General features: G+C 36.6%; 1 protein-coding gene across 1 annotated transcript in view; it reads right to left on the reverse strand.

Annotated features, from left to right (window-relative positions):
- Positions 1–19,543, reverse strand: part of GALNT2 (polypeptide N-acetylgalactosaminyltransferase 2) — a 90,318-nt gene that overhangs the window by 13,124 nt on the left and 57,651 nt on the right. Inside the window, exons 4-10 of the mRNA XM_027721320.2 lie at positions 17,642–17,740; positions 17,001–17,068; positions 16,025–16,090; positions 12,948–13,069; positions 6,201–6,288; positions 2,315–2,402; positions 1,663–1,766 (exon numbers count right to left, since the gene is read on the reverse strand). Coding sequence (XP_027577121.1) covers positions 1,663–1,766; positions 2,315–2,402; positions 6,201–6,288; positions 12,948–13,069; positions 16,025–16,090; positions 17,001–17,068; positions 17,642–17,740 — 635 coding nt within the window. The remainder of the gene's footprint in view (positions 1–1,662; positions 1,767–2,314; positions 2,403–6,200; positions 6,289–12,947; positions 13,070–16,024; positions 16,091–17,000; positions 17,069–17,641; positions 17,741–19,543) is intronic.

A 19,543-nucleotide genomic window follows, 5' to 3' on the forward strand; every position in this document is an offset into this window, starting at 1 on the left:
TTGATCCACATTTCATACAGCAAGCATGTGGTATCAGTCACATTTAGCAACAGTCTGAAAATGCACCTATCTTCATGGTAATTTGGCCAATTCAGGCAAAATACTGCAGGTCCATCTTGAAATTTGTCAAATTTAGACTATATTAGCTTGTGAACAAAACCTCATATAAAAGCTGCTCTGTACATTCTTGGGAAAAAAGCTAACTTTTGTAAAATGAATAAAATGTGCAGAATTATTTTGCAAGTCCATTTAGCAGTTTATTTGCATGTAATACTGATCCATCGATTCAGAGAGCCTGGAGGCCTGACAAGTGTGCACGTTAAATTTTAAACTGTACATCACAGATTTCCAGTATCTGGTGTATGTGCCATTTATATCATATGCCATGTGGTTTTTACTTGTCTTCAGTTAGTATGACAGCTAGGAAAAAAATCATTAGCTGCCTTCTGCCTGCTTTTCAGGAATCCCTAAGTCTCCATCTCCTCCTTCCTGTGGAGGAAGGGGATCAGAATGCAGCAGGAGCAACATAAACAACTTTTTGCACCCTTGAGTGAGGAGCCATTGCTTGTGCCCTTTCCTGCTATCAAGGCCTCAATTATCAAAGCATAAACGTAGTTGATAAATGTTCAGAAAAAATTCAGTTGCTCAAGTACATGTTTGTAGCTAATCAAATATTTAAGCGCTCTAGTGGCAGGAGTGGTTTTCAGAGTGAATAGGAGCATTGCTGTAGGAAATTTATCCAATGACTTGGCAGGACGTTTAAAAATGACAAATTATTGTACTTATATTAATACGATTTAGCAATTTACAGCCAGAATAGTGAAACAGAAACATGGAATGTAATTGTTCAGAATACCTAAAAGATTCTTCAAGTACTGCATAGGATGGTCAGAGACAGGACTGTAGGGATGCCTCTTCCAACCTTAGTGTGTTACAGTAGTGTTAAACATTTGGTTACTGTATCTCCATACTTAGTGTGCTGCATACAGCAGAAATTTCCTTGTAGACCAAGCATATGCTTAATGCATATGCAGATTTCAGTAACTCAAAATACTCATGGGTTTTTACAAGTTTGAGGTATTTTAGGATTTTGTAGCTGGCACGTGCAGTAGAGAAGCTTCTATCATTAGAACTTTTCCTAAAACACACTATTTGGACCGTTTGAGATGCATCTCTACTCGGAAAAACTACACTAATGACAGACTGGAAGTCTCGAGAAGTTTTAGAATTCTGCTGCTTCCAAATCTTTTTTTGTTTTCACACAATTATACCAGTCTTAACTAGAGAAAAACTTTGTTCAATACCGTAATGCAAATAGCCAAAAAAACCCAAACCTACTAATGCCAGATTTAACCAGCAGGTCAAAGCAGAAGTGGCTAAAGCACAAGTTCTTTCAGGCCCTCCTCCCTCTTGCTTAAACCTCACTCACTTAAACATCTGAAAATAAGGAATTACAGAAAAAATGCCTTCTCAACCATCATTATCTCCTAGGGCTAAAGCAGCAGCACAAAACTACAAAACTCACTAAGTTTAGATGTCAGGCAATATTCTATTGCAAAGGTTAAGAAACAGAATCAGGAAAACCATGACTCTGTGACAGTATAGGCAATGACAAAACCTGCTCTCTTTCAAGACTGATCAGAAGGTAAACAATATACATACCTAAGTTTTCTCCACCCCAAACATCCATCATCATGTCATACTTTCCTAATTCTTCAAAATAGGATTTGTCCATCACAAATAACCCACCAGCTATCATAGGTGTCCTAAACAAATAAGAAAAATTAAATTAAATACTTACAGAACCATGAACTGGGGGTCACTATTATTTGCGCATCAAGGCTAATATCTCCTCGAAAAAACTGGCAATGCTTTTGAATGCAACTAATTTTGCATCTATCACATCAAATGTTGTCTGCACTCATTTCTATGGCACATACAGTGCTATTGCCACTTTCTGAGGCAGCTTCAAAATTCCCATTTGGTTCGCAAGTTCCTTATGTAAAGGGTGGCAATTTGTGCCAACAATAAAACATTAAAACCAATGCCGTATTTTTAGTCCTCAAAATACATAAACTTTAAACAAAGTGACATCTACTTTTTCTTAAGGGTAAATAATTTACCAGTGTGTTTTAAACTATTTTTTAAAATACAATTTATTTCTGGGAGTCTCACAAGGTTCCATAAATATGAATGAAATTTCAATATTGATGAAAGCTATAGTAAAGATCCTCTTTCAGATTCAGAGATGATGATTTCTAACTATCTTTAGTTGCAAAATTAGTCTGGTCGAGAAATGGTGGTACAGACATACTTTATGGGAGCAACGGGATTTCCTTGTCGTGCTCTTCTTTGCTCTGGTGTCATGTAATCCCACTTGAATACAAGGTTCCAGTCAAAGCCTTCAAGAAGAAAAATAGGATGTTAAAAAGACTGCGGTCATCATTCAACTTTTAGTAACAATGTTGACTGAAAACATGGGGAATTAAAAATTTAAACTTGTACAAATTTCTGTGTAGAAAACAAACAAGTAGGAGACCAGGTAAATAGTACAAATTTCTGGGTAGAAAACAAACAAGTAGGAAACCAGGTAAATAAGTTGACTGGACAACAAAAAAAGAGTAATCAAATAACTTTGATTTCTCTTGTCATCATCTATCACACAAAATAAGAAACCCAGTCAACAAGTGACAAATAGAACATCATATGAAGATCTTCCAATCTTTACAAATGCTCCCAACACTTTTTACTGCACAACTGCATTTCCACTCTTAATAAGTGATCACATATTTATGTTTGCACAGCCTTTATGCAGTACTCTTGGTACTCTATCAGCAAGAGCACTCTTTCATGAAGGTCACAACAAGTTATGTAGGTCCTACTTACCTTCTTAACATTCATTCAACTTCTTACTTTCCCACTGTCTTTTTAAGTGTATAATTTTTTAAACCTAAGGCAAGCGCTAGAGCACCAAAATCTTACTTAGCTTATGCATGTACATAAAAGTGTGTACACACAGCAACAGCTGGTCTGGTCCTGTCATGAGTTAAGCACAGAAGCCCATAAAGGTCACTAGAACAGACATGATCAGTAGGTCACCTATAGCAGCTTCCTACCTAACAACCATTAAATTAACTCCCTTAGGCAATGATGCAGAGTTGGTATAAGACAAACCTCTTATAGGAAACACTTTCATAACAGTTTTTGTGCTGGGTTATGCCCATAAGCATGAACATTTATTAAAAAAACTGCACAAGGTCCATAGCCCTCTCCCAGTACACCTAGAAAAGCAGTCTTGCAGATTCTGCCTGCTGCCAAACACATTTAGATCCTGTGAGGTCATATAATGAATGATTTCCAGATTTCTGGAGCACAGATGTCAATACTTTTCTTTCTCCAGCATAAAGATAAAGAAATTATTTTGTGGGGAAGTGGAGAAAAAAGCTGAAGTAAACAGACAACAATTACAGTCATACAAACTATCTGTCTGCATCTGTAAAGGTGCATACTAATGACTGATGTAGAAAGTTGAAAATAAAGCAGTTTTCATTGTAACTCACAAGATATTTAACACACACAATACAGAAATTATCCTGAACAGTCTTTACAGCATGTATGCCAGCTCTTTCTCTACATGTTTGACTATTTCATGAAGTGTTGCACTGTAAAAATGAAAGACTGTCTAACTACTTCAAAACTCCAAGTAGCAAAACAGTAAAATGGCTACAACCTACAGTACTGCAAAGCCTCCAGCAAGAAGAGTAAAATGAGTTCCAGTATTTCCATGTGGTTAAAAAGTCACATTTCATCACACATACCCAGCAAAATTACTTGCATCTGGGAGAACTTGGAAATTCTACTGTTCTCCAGCAAAAGCAGAGGGATAGAGTTACCATATACTCCAGTGAACACAAGGGGTCTCTTTTGGAACACAGCACTTTCACAAACTGAACAAGTGTATTAATTCTCTGTCCATTAAAAACTGGTTTTCCATCTCCATTTTCACAGACTCTGGGAAAAATCTGCTCTCAATGAGATAGTATCAGTAACTCTGTAAAAGGAATATTTTTAAACACAAGTGCATACCCAATATGAAATTCTATCCAGTGTAAACTGCATCACAGGCATACTCTAAATTATTAGATCTCAGTTAACTACAGTTTATTCCAATAATTACAGTATTTCTCAGTGTGGCATAAATGCCCTGTAAACTCCCCCCCCCTCAAAAAAAAAGTGTAACATGAAATGCATGGATTTAGTATTGGCCAGACTTGGGAATTATTTCAGACATGTCCACTTAAAAAAAAAGTGTGTACCATTTGCTAGGTTGCTTGTCTTGGGTGATTAAGTCCTTTCAAAACAGACCAGGCACAAATGCTGTCCCAGCTGTTTCAGCTCTCCATGCTTCAGCCACACAGACACTGTATCTAAGGCTGAAAGCATAGACTGGTTTCCATGTTTAGACTTGGCCTCAGTGAAAGTGTTCTGTGATGCCAAATGCTGTAGTGCCTCTAACATGGCAATCTGTCCTCTGGGAACTGACAAGAAATATATTATTCATATTTCAACTGACCCTCAAATAGCTTGAAAGGTTGGTACGTGCAAAATTTCTATTAATGTTAAAAAAACCCCCCGAGTTTCTCACTCCTCAATCCAGAAAGTACATAGACTTCATTCACTTTAAAAAAAATTAAAACCCCAATCTATTTCTATTGTGTACAAGGAGAGAAAATGAGTACTGAAAAGAAAGAGATGAATGAATTGGGAGACATCGTTTCAAAGATAAAGTGTGAAGAGCAGTAACAAGAGAAACAATCTCTCAATCTTCTCGCACTTCACTTGGGAAGAACTTAAAGAGCATGAACCCAGCAGCAACCTATCTAAGGTTTCAAGGAAAGAATTCTTCCTCCTACTGCAGACAACAGTAAAAGCCACATAATGGTATAGAGATTTCTGTACTCAAAGTTTAATGAATAGACTGGGTAAAGGCCTTAAGGTTTAGTAATGCTGGCACACAGATAATAGCACAGAACTATACATTAGCATACTGTGAATATATGCACCATATAGGTGTCATTTCAAAACATTAATAAGAAGGACATAGAACCTCCCACCTCCAGATCACTGATGAACTTGTAGCATATGCAACATTATGCAAATATTGCTTTTATTTTAGTTAACTGGAACAACACTTCATGGCCAGTTAGAGACCAGAACCTAAAAGAACAGGCTTGAAAATGGCTTTTGGCTTCCTCACTCAAGAAAGTTCATTCAGAAAAAGTTGAAACACTGTGAGAAGAGCACTCTAATTTTTATATCATGGTTCATCTCATATCTTTATGCAGACGGTTCAGTTTCCAGGGTTGTGGGAACAATTATTTACAAATAAAAGAAAAAAAGGGATAAGTGGGCAGAGAACAGCTGTTTTAAATACTAGATTCTTATTAGCAGTGAAAGAAGTTTTAAAAGCCTGTAATAAGTAAGGATTTTAGCATGTAGTTGCCTTCTCCCTTCTCTTTGGAAAAGAAGAGGGGAGGAATTTTTGGTATTTATTTTTATTTAGGGCTTTACAAGTCAACAGTTTATACTAGCTACACATATCAAAACTGTAGTTTTTCTAAACTCAATTTAACAGGGAATTTTTTAATGGCAATGATATAAACACTAAAAATTTTCATGGTATGTTAGTCTCTTCACAATTACAGATCATGGCTAACAAACACTTATTTCTTTTAAACACATTCCAAAGCTTTCTGCTTATTCAGAAGAGTTGAATTTTTTAAGCAAACCAGCATCTTGAAACAAACCTCATAGACACTGCGTTGTTGATGGGCTTCTAAACTAGTAAGCAATTAAAGCCTATCTTATCTAAAATGAGAATGACAAGCTCTGACTATAAGCTTCTTCTGACATTTACACAACCCTACAAGCATTGGAGCGAGTCTTACATAGTCTTACATACTGGTAAAAGGCAGCATAAACTTACAAGAAATAGTATAACAAAGATGAACTGTTTTAAAGCAGAGAACAATAAGGCCAATTAAAATCCAAGGCAAGAAACAAATGACCTACAGAACTTAGAACTAGATCTATGACAGCGAAGAGCGGTATGTTAATTGCCCATTCTACAACTGCAGTGATTATGAGCTTTGATTCTTGATGCTTTTTTTTAAAATCTGTATTCCAGTACAGGTACATACCGCCTTTTAAATCAGCTGACGCCCCCACGTACTGGAAGTTGTCCATATTAATTACATCAATAATGGGAGACACAACTCTGGTCTTGTCCTAAAATAAATATTAGAAAGTAATATTGAAATAATGAAATCAATATATAAAGACTCAGACAGGATGTGATGTTGAACAGTTCAGCAGGATTTAATTAGCATGTCTCCCCCGGCTCTCCCTCTACTTCAGCTTACGGCTCTGAACAGTCACTGCTGTGAACAGCATTGCTCAGCATTGCTTTAGAAAGCAGAAACCATACGATATGACTGGAAATCCTCCTTCTATTCTAGGCTACTTATATTCAAGTAAGCCCCCTCTTCTGACTTGCTCTTGAAGAAGGCAGCAAACTTGTAGTTCTAAAAGGAGTCGAACAAACAGCACTTCTATTCTTACTTTTAAAACCAGCTCAAAGAAAAGAAGCATCCAGGGAATTCATATTTTCCACAACAAGTCTCCAGCCATGCAGTGTACTATGGTCCTATTATTTCAACCTTTAAGGAAGACTTAGGCCTTTCTGCAATCAGAAAAGTCTTAGGTTAATGCCAACCCATTTCACACTAGAAGAATTACACTTCAATACTAGAAACTCAGACAGGAAAGAGAACCTAAAAAGCACCTCAAACTAACAAATGCTCTTAATTTCCAGCAGCCAAGATTCCAGTGGTACAGATAACCGCACTCCTCTGTCCAACCGTGGTCTCGTATACTATTCTGAGCCACGTTAATTTCTTTAGCTGATGTTTTTGCCAAAATAGTTTAAGAACAAAAATCTTTCCAACAACTCCACATGCATCATCAAGTAGGATCACAAGACCTCAGTCTAAAAAAAGACTCATCTAATGTTAGAAATGCAGTATCATGGTTAAGCCATTTTGTCTCCATGGCTTATTGCTTGAATTCAAAACAGAAGTTTTGAGCTGCACAATTTAACATCATTCAGAGAGCAGATAACTTCAGAACAGTGTATCACCAAATCTGTGAATATAAAAAAAATTTTTTTAACAAACCGAAGATGTTTTGGTAACCTCTGTTATAGAGAAAGTGTTCTCAAGGTTAAAAAAAAAAAAATCACCTAAATGTCACAATTTTAAGAATTTATGAGAACTTATTTTATAAGTACATATTCAAACAACAACATATATATTCTAAACAGTGGTTCAGCAATGTATTTCCCTTGCTAATCAGTATTATACAGATCAGATTGAGTCAAACTAGCACGAGAATAATTTGAGTTCATAAGACTTAAAAGCAAATCTTAGTCAAATGCTTTGCTTGGTCCAATAAGGATATTTAACACTCATTTTCTTTTATTGAGCCTTAACTATTCAATCTGTGCTGATTTTAATAAACCCTAATTTTATAAATGGCATTTACTAGTTCATTCTGCGTGAGTAAGCAAAAGGTCACGAACTTCTTTATCAGCCAAAAGAAAAATCCAAGCAAACTTAAGAGAATCCAAGCTGAAGACTATGCTAAAAGCTGAAGATACAGTATTCATACCTACATTCCCTTTTAGTATCACCACAGGTATATTACCCAGGCCCAGTATCTGTTTTTATGAAGATGGATTATAACACCTAATCTGGTCTGCTACTAAGTATTAACTAGTTTGGTCTAAAGCAAAGTAGAAACACAAACAAAAAAGGCCAACCTGTCCTATTCCCCCATCGATCACATCTTTAGCTCCTGTTCCTATTAGCAGTAGCCTCAAGCCCAAGTTTGCAATGATAAGAACACAGTATCGGTAACTGTGTTGTACTTGGGAGGCAATTACAGTTTACTGCACCCTCACTGCAAAGTACTGCATATATGTACCTTCCTATATCACTGAAGTGCTTCGGGTGTACCCACGCCCTTATTTTAGGCATTCTGTATAGAGTGACAAAATTAATAAACTCCTTTAAATAAAGACTGATGAGGCAGAAGATATCCAGCCTATTCAGTTATTCACAAGTACCCATGAGCATAAAATACAAAAATGAAAGCACCCTTCCTTTCCTTCTTTCTTTCCATAGCGGGAACTGCGACAGCTTATAAATCTATGCCCACCTCTAAAAACATTTTTTGACAAAAGTTTATGTTTCTCAAATGGTTCTACTTGGCAGGGTTGAACCTGATGGTAAAAGTTGCCCAAATCATCAGGTGTCACATTAGGCAGAGATTCATTTAAGCTTCAACTTATCTCTGCTGTGCCAAGTAAGCAGGGAGTATATTGTGTCTGTACATTTGGGATTTCCTCAGGCTTTTACTTCTGGTCTGATTAGTTCTATCAGTATCAGTGCAACAACACACTAACATTATTTGCTACACCTAACATTATTTAAACAACTCCCAGTTGTTTCTCTGACAGCCAAATACCCAGGTTGTGTGCATTCAGTTCCATATATAATCCTCACATTGCTGATTTGGAACCATGCTGTTCCTTCTATGACTTGAAATCACAGATTTACTCACTAGCAAAGCAGAGAAAAGATTTGCACATTCTTAAGTTGATGCTTCACAGAGCATTATGAAGTTGTTAATGCAGAGACTGGTAAAAAAGAGCTTGTGGGTCTTCAAATTACAGAGAGTTCACTCATTTAAAACACTAAAAAGTAGCTGCTCCTTTTAATCACACCATGGATAAATAAGTACCTTGCTTTAGGATATTTAACATAGAAATCTTTGGTCTCCTAATGGAAGACAATTGGAAAACCACATACTTCTTGATGAGGATAATGAAAAGAAATAGCCTGCGAATACTGCAGGTCTCTAGTGCCTGAAAACTTGCAAGCTATTTCATCTTAATATTTCATAGGGAAGTTATGAATGCTCTAGAGACTTAGATTTTATATATTGTTCTCATAAACCATCAAAAATTATCCTCAAGATTCTGCATAAATTGCTTCCTCCCCTCTAAAAATTTCAGGACACTTCAAAGATTAAGCTTCACAACACTCTTAAGAGAAAATATAAATATTTTCCTTTTAGCATTATGCCAGTTAAAAGTTGATTCATTCAAAGTCACAAAATTTGAGATGGATATGAAAAAGGAAACCACAGCTCATTTCTTAATCTTAGTTATTCCTTCCTTTTAAGATCTTCTTTGTTTAAAAATATCTTCCTGAAAGTGATAAAGGATTTATAGCTATTCTATGAAAACAGATGATTTCAGTTCTCCACCAGAATCTTTCAATTTATTTTGTTTATATAACTGTTGTATTATTAGAAAAAACCAAAGTGCTTAGAAATCTGAAATGGAAAAAGCCAACTAGACAAGTGTCCATGAAATCACTAGTAGTTACAGATGTTTTCAGGATTGTATATATTTATTACTTAGGTTGACATTTTTGAGGAATTAAAGGGTTAACCTCCACAGTCTCATCATTTAATCATACACACACACAAAATCTAGAGGGTATAAAAGGTAGCCTTAGGAAATCAGGTAGAAAACCATTCTCCACGAAGGAGAAAAGAAGATATACCAGCTCCAGGTTACAGAAATATGTGTACACGCGTTGAACGCTAAAATATTCACCTTGCATGTATGTTGTTTCTGCTTTAAGCATTTGCTCAAATTGCTGAAGAAAAATCCCTAGCAGAGTCAGACCCCTCTAGGAATGCTAAGCAAGCATGGCCCATGAAAAAAAAAAAAAAACTCTAACCAGAAAACTATCTTATGAAAGAAAACTGTGGGATAGATCATCCTCCAACTGAAGAGGAAAGCTCGATGTCTCAGATGTATGTCAGATGCACAGCTTTCTAAAGCGGTTACAGCACATCAGATAAGAGTACTGCAGAACTGACTCAATTCAGACTGTTTCTTGGAAGCTATAAATTTTTATATTGTAACACACGCACAACTAATCTCCCACAGAAAAACTCCAACAGAACTAAATGCCAAGCAGGCAATTCTGGAACAAAAGAAAAAAACATGCTTTCCACCAGATATATAACAGATGCAGCAGCGTATCAGAAAACATTCTAATAATGAACAGTAGCCCTGACCTGAAAAAAGTTACCTGTGAGGCCAGATCAGAAAGCAGTTCACATCTACTCAGCTTCTTGTCACTGAGACTATCAAGAAAATGCTGCCAATTAACATCAAGTAACATACTGTCTGCACTGTGAGCAAATAACAAAGAACTATCAAATGCTATACGTAAACATTATCCATGCCTTAAGTATTTGAACAAGCAGAAAGCTTAGAAGCTATTTTATCAATCCCCATACCTGTTGGTTGGCAATCTTTGCAGATGACAGTTAAGTGGAATTCTATATCAATTATTTATTTAACAGTATATCAACTTTTAAGAATGGAAAAATATATACATATAGCTGAAAACTATTCAATGGCACACATGATTACTGTGTATCATGATAATTGAGAAGAGCAAGTTTTGAAAGATCTAGTGATTCATGTACTACTAAAAAATAGCTGCTGCACAAAGCAAAATACGTTCCAACTTCTCCAACCAAATATACCATATGCAATGCTGGATCTTGACAAAATTGCTGGCAATTTAATAAGAGGTTTTACATTTTGTTATAATGAAAAGATAACACTTTTTTGAATACCTTCTCAGTTTCAGAAAGACAAATGAGTATGTCCTGGAAAAAGTTAGACAAGAGAAACAGGAAAATGACAAAATAGCTGTCTTAGCAAAAGCAGGGTTTTGCTGACCAAAACTACCCTTTCTCTTCTGATTTCTTGAACAGATAAATGCTTCAAACCATTTACACAAAAAGGTCTGAAAACTGTTTTCATATTCTAGAATTCATTAGTGCTTTAGCTGCAAGCATTCTCCACTTCATTTTGAGATATTTAATGCCTTCAAGTTTATTTTCCTGGTTAATAATTAAACAGAAATTCCTCTAACCCTTCTGAGGCAACATTTTAGATGGGTACAAAAACAGAAGGAATTGCTATGTTACTCACACTGAAGGGCTTTGTCGATTTTAGGTACTTTAATAGTGTCCAGGTTTGACCTGACTAAAATTATTTTTACTCCTAAACAGGATTTCAACTGCTGATGTGTCTTGGGCAACTTGCACTATTTCTGGAATACCCAGGAAATATAATGGGCTGAAGCCAATTGTATGAGGTTCAACAAGGCAAGATGCAGGGTTCTGCAACTCGGTCACAAGAACCCTGTGCAATGCTACAGGTTTGGGAATGCTGGAAAGCTGCCTGGCAGAAAAGGACCTGGGGCTGTTGGTCAACAGTGTCTGAACATGATCCAGCAGTGTGCCCAGATGGCTAAGAACAGCACCCTGGCCTGTATCAGCAATAGTGTGGCCAGCAGGACCAGGGCAGTGACTGTTCCTCTGTACTCAGCACCTCAAGTCCTGTGTCCAGTTTTGGGACTCTCACTACAAGAAAGACCTTGAGGTGCCGGAAAGTGTCCAGAGAAGGGCAACAGAGCTCATAAAGGGTCTGGAGCACAAGTCTTCTGAGGAGCAGCTGAGGGAACTGGGGTTGTTAGGCTGGAGAAAAGGAGGCTCAGGGGAGACCTTATTGGTCTCTACAACTATCTGAAAAGAAGGGTGTAGCCAGGTGGGGGGCAGTGTCTTCTTAAAAGTAACAAGAAATAGGGTAAGAGGAAATGGCCTCAAGTTGCATCATGGAGGTTTAGATCGGTTTACTGAAAAAGGCTATCAAGCATTGGAAGAGGCTGCCCAGGGAAGTGGTGGAGTCACCATCTCTGGAGGTATTTAAAAGGAGGTGTAGATGTGGTACTTTGGGACACGATTCAGTGGTGGGCTTGCCAGTGCTAGTATAATGGTTGGAAACAATGATCTGAAACATCTTTTCCAACCTAAATGATTCTATGATTCTAACAAGCATCATAGAACAAGCAGAATAAAGAATATCAGTCAATTGATAGCTTCTTCATTGTCATACTGAGTATATGGGGTTTACTTCCTTCCCCCTCCCACTTCCTGTTTTTGCAGGAGAAATGCAAAGGGAAGAATAGGGAGGATAAGAGAAGATCTGGGCATTAACAAAACAGAGTAGCTTAGCAAAACCATTTTGGTTAGGAGCATTTTGGAACCAAGCCTCTCCTGGAAGACTAGCTTTCCAGAAAGGGAATGCAATTAAGAAAGAATAAAACCCCTGTTGTCTTGAGTGTTCCTCAGTGCTTTTTGGGATCACGGTCCATTCACTTTCCATTTCAACTGAGTGCCTCCAGAGGAAGTTAACAAGTATAACCAACCCCCGGAGAAAACAGTATACTTTCATTCTCAGTCCCGTCAATTGCTTTTCCAGGACACAGACTAAGCACTATTTTCACAGAAGCTGAGAGCCTGTAGTTCCTGCTAATTTCCATGAGAATTTTGGTTTCACAGCTCATCCTCTCTCCTACTATCATACTGAATCTTAATGAGGCATAAAGACTCAGGTAAACCGAATTACACCAAGATGATATCAGTTGAAGAGAACTATACTTCACTCTAAAGATTTTCAACTTACTGAGGCATTCCCCAAAGAACCAAGGAAGCATATATATGAATGTTTGCAAAGATAATAATAAATACTCAGATTTTATGTTCCTGTGTTCACAGAATTAATGAACAAAAAATATGTTTCAATCACAGAACACCCCAGTCATCTCCATCATCTCCAGTCAGAAAAAGCTTCCTTAGAAAAATGCATAAAATTAATCTAGTATAAACCAGATGGCTTTAAAATTTAAAACCTACTTCTTCAGGAAATTACTTTAAAACTCTTTACTAACCTCAGCTACTCTTTCCAAAAGTGGTTCCAGCCAGTGTTCATTGCACTCACAGTGACTATCCAGGAAGGTCAGCACTTTTGCTTGTGCTGCATCTGCCCCTCTGACACGGGAGCGCATCAGGCCTGAGAAGTAAAGATAAAAAGTTTTAAGTACTTCCTGAGGAAAACAATCAACAGTATTGAGGAACTGTAGCATTCCAAGTTAGTCATTAGCTAAGTTACACCAACTCAAACAGGACAAACACAAAAGAGCCATTATCAAAACCAGATGTTAGTTAAGAACTCAGTGAAACGACTTCACACCAAACAACCTGCCAGTGTCCAACCTTCTGCACCCTACAAGTTCTGATCTAATTTAAGCAGAAGAATCGAAGTGCTGTTTCAAAACAAGTGATACACAAGTACAAATGGGTCTGCATTACTGTAAATGGTATTGATACTGGTAAATGTTACTCAAGATCAGATCTGAAACAAAACATGTCAGACAGTTCTACTGTAGAACCGAGGAAAACACCATCCTCTTCAATTTTTTGCCACCCCTCATCTTAGTTCTTACTACACTCTGTCCATTCTTCTAAGAACTTCTTCCAGAAATAACCGTGATTCATTAGTTTACGTCTGAGAGCCTTACTTCCACCCCTTTCAACTGTCTTTTCTCTGTGCTTATGGCAATTCTCTTGTTTTGTGGTTTGTTTGGGGTTTTTTTGAAAAGATTTCTTTAGGAAGAAACTTCTGGTAAAACCAAAAGGTTCTTCTCTTCTCCTTATCTTAATTACACACATACCCTTACTGATTTACCCTGCTCCTTTCCTTCCTTCGTTCCTTTCTTTCCTTTTAATATTCGTTCATTGGATGACCTCACCATTCCTTAAAGTTCCTTGCTATAAATACACACATAGCAAGCTTCCTATAATTTCTTTGCAAATTTTCTCCCTGCTTTTTTCTACTATTAATAAATGTACTGATTTCATTGTCACTCAAGATCAAAACCAAGTAATTACTTTTTTTCCCTCCTCCTTCTTTTTCTTTCTACATTGTTTCTCACCAAATTTGTTCTGGTTTGTTTGGGCATTTTTTGCCCCCTGAAACACTGTAAAGGAGTCAAGCCCATTTCTTACCACTCCCTTTACAAAATAAATACTCAAAATATGACTATGCCAAACAGAATACAAGATGCTTAAGAGGAAAAGCTTGTATGCTCTTACTATTTCTTACTTCAAGTGGGAGCATTTCACTGTTGTAGATATGTGCTGTGTTAAGGCTCTCTGACAGTACTTTTTACACCTTCTCTGTGGCACACTGGTAGCTAACTGTACTTCACTGATTTTATGCTGTTTCCCCAATTCCAGCCTTTGAATCTGTTCTGTTTAGTCTTTCCACACCAAACCTTCCTCAGGCACTCCTGCTATATGTTTTTTTTTTAATTTTTACATTTCAATTCCTCCTTCCACAGCTTATTATTTATAATTTACATTGTTGTAGAATCTATTATCTTGCTCTAATTCCATAGAAAACACGCAACAGTGTTTCTAATTTCAGATTTAGTGGCAGAAAAATAGAGGTTACCACTTGGGTCATTGAGTCCTCCACGATCACATTCAGACTTACAATAAACAGAGATGGAAAAGTTGCACCGAACATTTATTTTGTAGACTACCACACCCTTCAGGACACATCTGTTCCCATAACAAATTCTGGTCCTACAGATGAGAGTAAAAACTACTAACATTTATTTCTGAATGAAAGGCAGTTAATGTCATCCCCTTCACCAACACCATCCCTTTAACTTTCATTTTAAAACACCCTGCTTTCCTCTATTGCTTATACTGCTGTGCCACTCTTAGCAGCCTACACAGTGGTTGATTTTACCAATTTTCTTGAATTTTAATTTGTATGTGCAATATTTAATCTTAGTCTCACAAAAATACAAAGTAAACTAGTACTCTGCCTTCCATCTGCAAACATTTGTTCTTTTCTGACAAAGTAATAGATTTGTCAAATTGTATTTCACTTTCAGATATACTAATGCATATTTTTAAGTACGAATCTGTATATGCACTACAAAGTTAATATTTAAAATTACTAAAAAACAAACATCAAAAAGGTGTTCCTTCCTTTTTTCATTACTACTATCCTCAAGTGCTGTACTGAAAAATGACATTAACTTACTCAGAACCTGACAACCATAGCAAGTCATAAAAGACCTGCATTGCTAACAAGTCTTTGTTCACAAGTATATTCCAAAGAACCCATCAGTTATTGCAATAACGTGAATTATGGGACAACACAGGTTTTGTGCATGTCATTTCCAATACCTGACAATCTAATGATTCCAGCTCCTCCCCAGGCCAGGCTGGCAGTCTAAAAGATACAGTCCTTATAAAAATTAACAAGTCTGCTAAATCAGTCAGCTATTTCAGCTGTCAAATCTCAGTTATTATTTCAAACAGCTGTAGAATAACAGTTGCCTGTATCTAATACATTAAGCTCCAGAGTCAGGAAATTGCTGACTGAAGAGTTCAGTGACATGAGACCATAATTCACAGAGCAACACAGAAGAAAACAAAAATGTAAGACAAATTTGTTACAGGGCACACTAGCTTCATACTGGGTCCCAGCCCTCCTGGCTGCTCCAAACCTCTAAAGGCTGCCAAAACAAACTGTTTGTCAGGCTATCCACCAACTAAATCCTTAAAATGATATCTAAAAAGGGAACCAGAGAGCTATTTTTAAGCTGGATCATTTCAAACATAGATACATAGATAGTTTACAGTGAGACCTTGCATACAATGGGAACAGCTTAACTGAGGATTCAGTGCAGGAAGAGAAAGGAAAGGCTGAAGATTAAATGCAAATCCTAAAGGAAGTTTTCACTGTAAAAGCCAACAATGGGCAATTGTACACACAACAATAGGACAACAATCAGAATTAATGTTTTTACCTGCATTAATACGTTTTTTTTTATTCCTTCCACCGGTAGATTTATAAAGTAGAATGTTCCTTTAAAAGACCTGATGAACACTAAAAGCTAAGGAAGCACAGTGGAATTTGTATCTTCCTTCCCCAGATTAAACTTACCTTCTCGGCGGTCATTTCGAAGAACTCGTACTTTTTCAATTTTTCCCAAGAGAGCACCATCCTCAGCTTTAAAAAATAAAATAATAAAAAAAAATAAAAATCAAGTGATAAGAACCCATTTGATATCCAACACTGTATACCAAAAGAGGGGCTGTCTTCAAAGAAAAGCAAAGGCTTTGTAGGTGAAAATGTTTGTGGTCATAAATAGTTAAATATAAGATACATGTTTAAAAAAAAACAACATATCTCACCAGAAATAAAGAAAAGTTATCAGGCTAAGAAATTACTACTTTCATTATGTTATTTAAAGCTAACTTAATTTTACAGTCTTGAAACATTTTTATTTAACTATATTCTCTTTGTTTATTTTAGACCATTCCTACATTGCATAGAGAAAAACACTTTTATAGGATTAAATAAACTGTTTTCTTTTCATATAGGAGAGCTCTCTTTAATCCACATTAAGGAACAAAGATGTATTAAACTAGCTAAAAACTAGTAATGCAATATAGACATTAGTTTCCTTTAAGAAATGTTACTCAGAGGTCCATTTCTATTGCTCGAGTTTCTATCATGATACTCTAGTACTTATAAAACACTGAATTATTTTAGATTCAATAAGAACTTTTCCAAGAGACCGATGAAGACCAGCATTCATTTAAAACAGTGCTACAAAAATATTTGTTGCAGGAACCATGGGTTTTAATTTTACTTAAGATAACATACTACACAAAGGTCCTTTTAATGATACACTCTGGTCCATCAACTAACACGAAGTAATAAAATATACCTGAAGTATTTACAGGAACTCTTCACATTTCCAAAATTACAGATATGGAAGAATTAAGACCTGGTTTTGGATCAGTCCCTGTCAGCTCCTATTCAAGTACCCTATTCTCAACCAAGTCACCTACTGACATCTACAGAAAGTCTTACCAGAATAAGCACTGTAAGTTCGGATTGTAAAAGTACTTACGATCATTACTATAGTCATCCACCAGTATGATTTCCTTAATAAGATGCGATGGACTTTTTTTAAGGACACTGCAACAGAAAAGAAAAAAAGCATTCAGTACTAAGCAGTATTAATTTTCCATAATGATGTCATAAAAGGAGTTATTTTGTTAAGCCACAGTAGAACCTAGCCCAGGATGTTATCTTCAACAGCAGCTATTGACTTATTCTTACAGAAAGAGTGAAGAGGTACACATATAGAATTTGGGTGTTCCTTCCTCCCCACCACCCCTACCTCCCCCACCCCCGCTATTCCAGCCCCCAGAAATCAGAACATTAGATAGACAACGTGTAACATAGAAGTTTTGCAGGTATCTTTGGCTCAAATATCCCCTAAGAATCCATCTATCCTGACTTTGGCTTGAAACAGTCAGTCTCCAAACATCATCTGGTAATTGGTTCCATACTTCAATTCATCTGTAGTTAAGGCAAGCAATTTTGTATAACATCACTATTTCAGAATGTAAGAACTGAAGACTTATCTTTTCCTCTGCAAACAGTTCAGAAGAGCATAACAGGTTGTTACTTTCCTTCCTTATCATAAACCATTTTCTGACACAAATAAACGGCCTTTAGGGAAAAATTAGGCTCTCTTATATATACCTGACAACAGTTCGAAGCAAAGCAGATCTTGCCTCATTATGAAAGGTGATCACCACACTAGTAGCTGGCAAATCTATCCGCCATTGTTTCCGCTGACACCTGAAAGAAATAACACTTTGTCATTTGAACATAATTTTTACATCCTGGGCTTAGCAGACAGCCTTCATTGTGAAGTATTTATCTATTAAATTCATGTACACACTGCCTAGGAAGAATAAAATGCCTTGTTTTCAAGTGAGATTATAATCAACTTGTTTTCTCACACTTTTGGTAGTTGTCTTAGTATACAAAAGACTAAGAAGTCAGTGTCAAATACGGGGAGGTTCAGAAAAGCCACGAGACCATCATCACTGCAGTATGTCATAAATATCTTTTTTGCAACTGAGTATGAAATCAGAGTGCTTTTTTTACATTAAAAGCATTCAATACATCTAAGGAAATAGGTATATTTTCAAGGAAAATTGACATGTTCACAGGCTACCATATACTTCTTCTTTAGAATGGCATGTGTCCACTTCTCCCTTTTTTACATTTTTAAAGCTTCTGTAGCATCTCACTCATAGATAAAAACAGTTATCTATTCTAATGAGAACTGGTAAGGATCATAACATTTGGAATTTGAAAAACAAAGCTAGCTGTGACAATGCTCAGCCAACTAAACACAGAACCACATCCTTCCAAACATAAAGATGATGAAATATTCCATCTAATGTCAACTCATTTTTTCATCACCTCTAGAAGCCTGAAATTAATATAATAAGAAAAAATAAGCAAATCCTAAAATAATTCATGCAGGACTACACACACTTAAGATATTTAATCCAATAAAATAAACCTAAAAAAGACACTACTCCCCTTGTATTAGAAAGTAACAGTACCAGAAAACTATGCATACTGAGTTTATGCTGAAAGCATTATAGTCTGACAGGTCATGATACTGATTGCCATTCATGCAGTGACATACACAAGTTATATATTTCTTCCACATTCTTTAATTATTATTAAGGGTAGAGTTTTAACAAGCCTAGTTGTCTTCAGAGGGGATAAACCCAGATAGCGTACACCTGTAGCAAATTCAGCAAGTATTTTTGTACTCTGCGCAGTATTAATCAAACTAGCTTTTCAGGGAAGTTTGCCACCTACACTTCTAAAATGAGACCTCTGCCTATATAAGAGCCTACTCCACACCTGATTAAACATCTGCAATGCACACCATAAAACACACAAACCTTCAGCTTCTTGGAATCCATGAGTGAGTAGCAATGCACTTCTTGCTCGTCCCCACTCTACAAAATCCCAGGAACCTGGAGTGTTTTCAATACAACACACCCATAATGTCACACACATTAGTGCTTGCTGTCAAACAAAACATTATTTTGCTCCAATGACCTCACTTGCTCTGAATGAAAACAAAGCCCACGCCAATCCTACAATTGCTGTCTCAGATCAGCAAGGCCATGTCTAGCTTTGTGGTGGGTGTACAAAACGGCTTTGTCGCTAGCACCCAGCACTGGAGCAATAAATCACAAATGCCTATATGTTCCTGAAAAATAAAGAATTAAGAGCTTCTCTAGCGTGAGCTTTAGGCAATTCATCTAGAGAGCTAAAAGACATGCAAATATTATACTCTAAAGCCTATGGTGCCAAAAAAGATATTCTTTTTTTCTGCTAACTTTCAAATTGCTCACAGAGGACAAGGCTACCGTGCATGCAGTTATCACATGAAGCACTTGCATTAGAATAATTAAAAAGTCACATTAAACTTATACTGATATCTTTGCAGAAGAGAGCACTTGAGCCAGAATGCATATTAGAGGGAATTACTCAAGGCAATGGAGCCTCTCAATTTTAAGAAAACTCAAGAGAAGAGCACAACTGCATATTTCTGAAGGAGAAATTAAA

This window comes from Pipra filicauda, unplaced genomic scaffold, assembly GCF_003945595.2.
Source record: "Pipra filicauda isolate LSUMZ 115617 unplaced genomic scaffold, ASM394559v2 scaffold16_size7369187_pilon, whole genome shotgun sequence".
NCBI lineage: Eukaryota > Metazoa > Chordata > Aves > Passeriformes > Pipridae > Pipra > Pipra filicauda.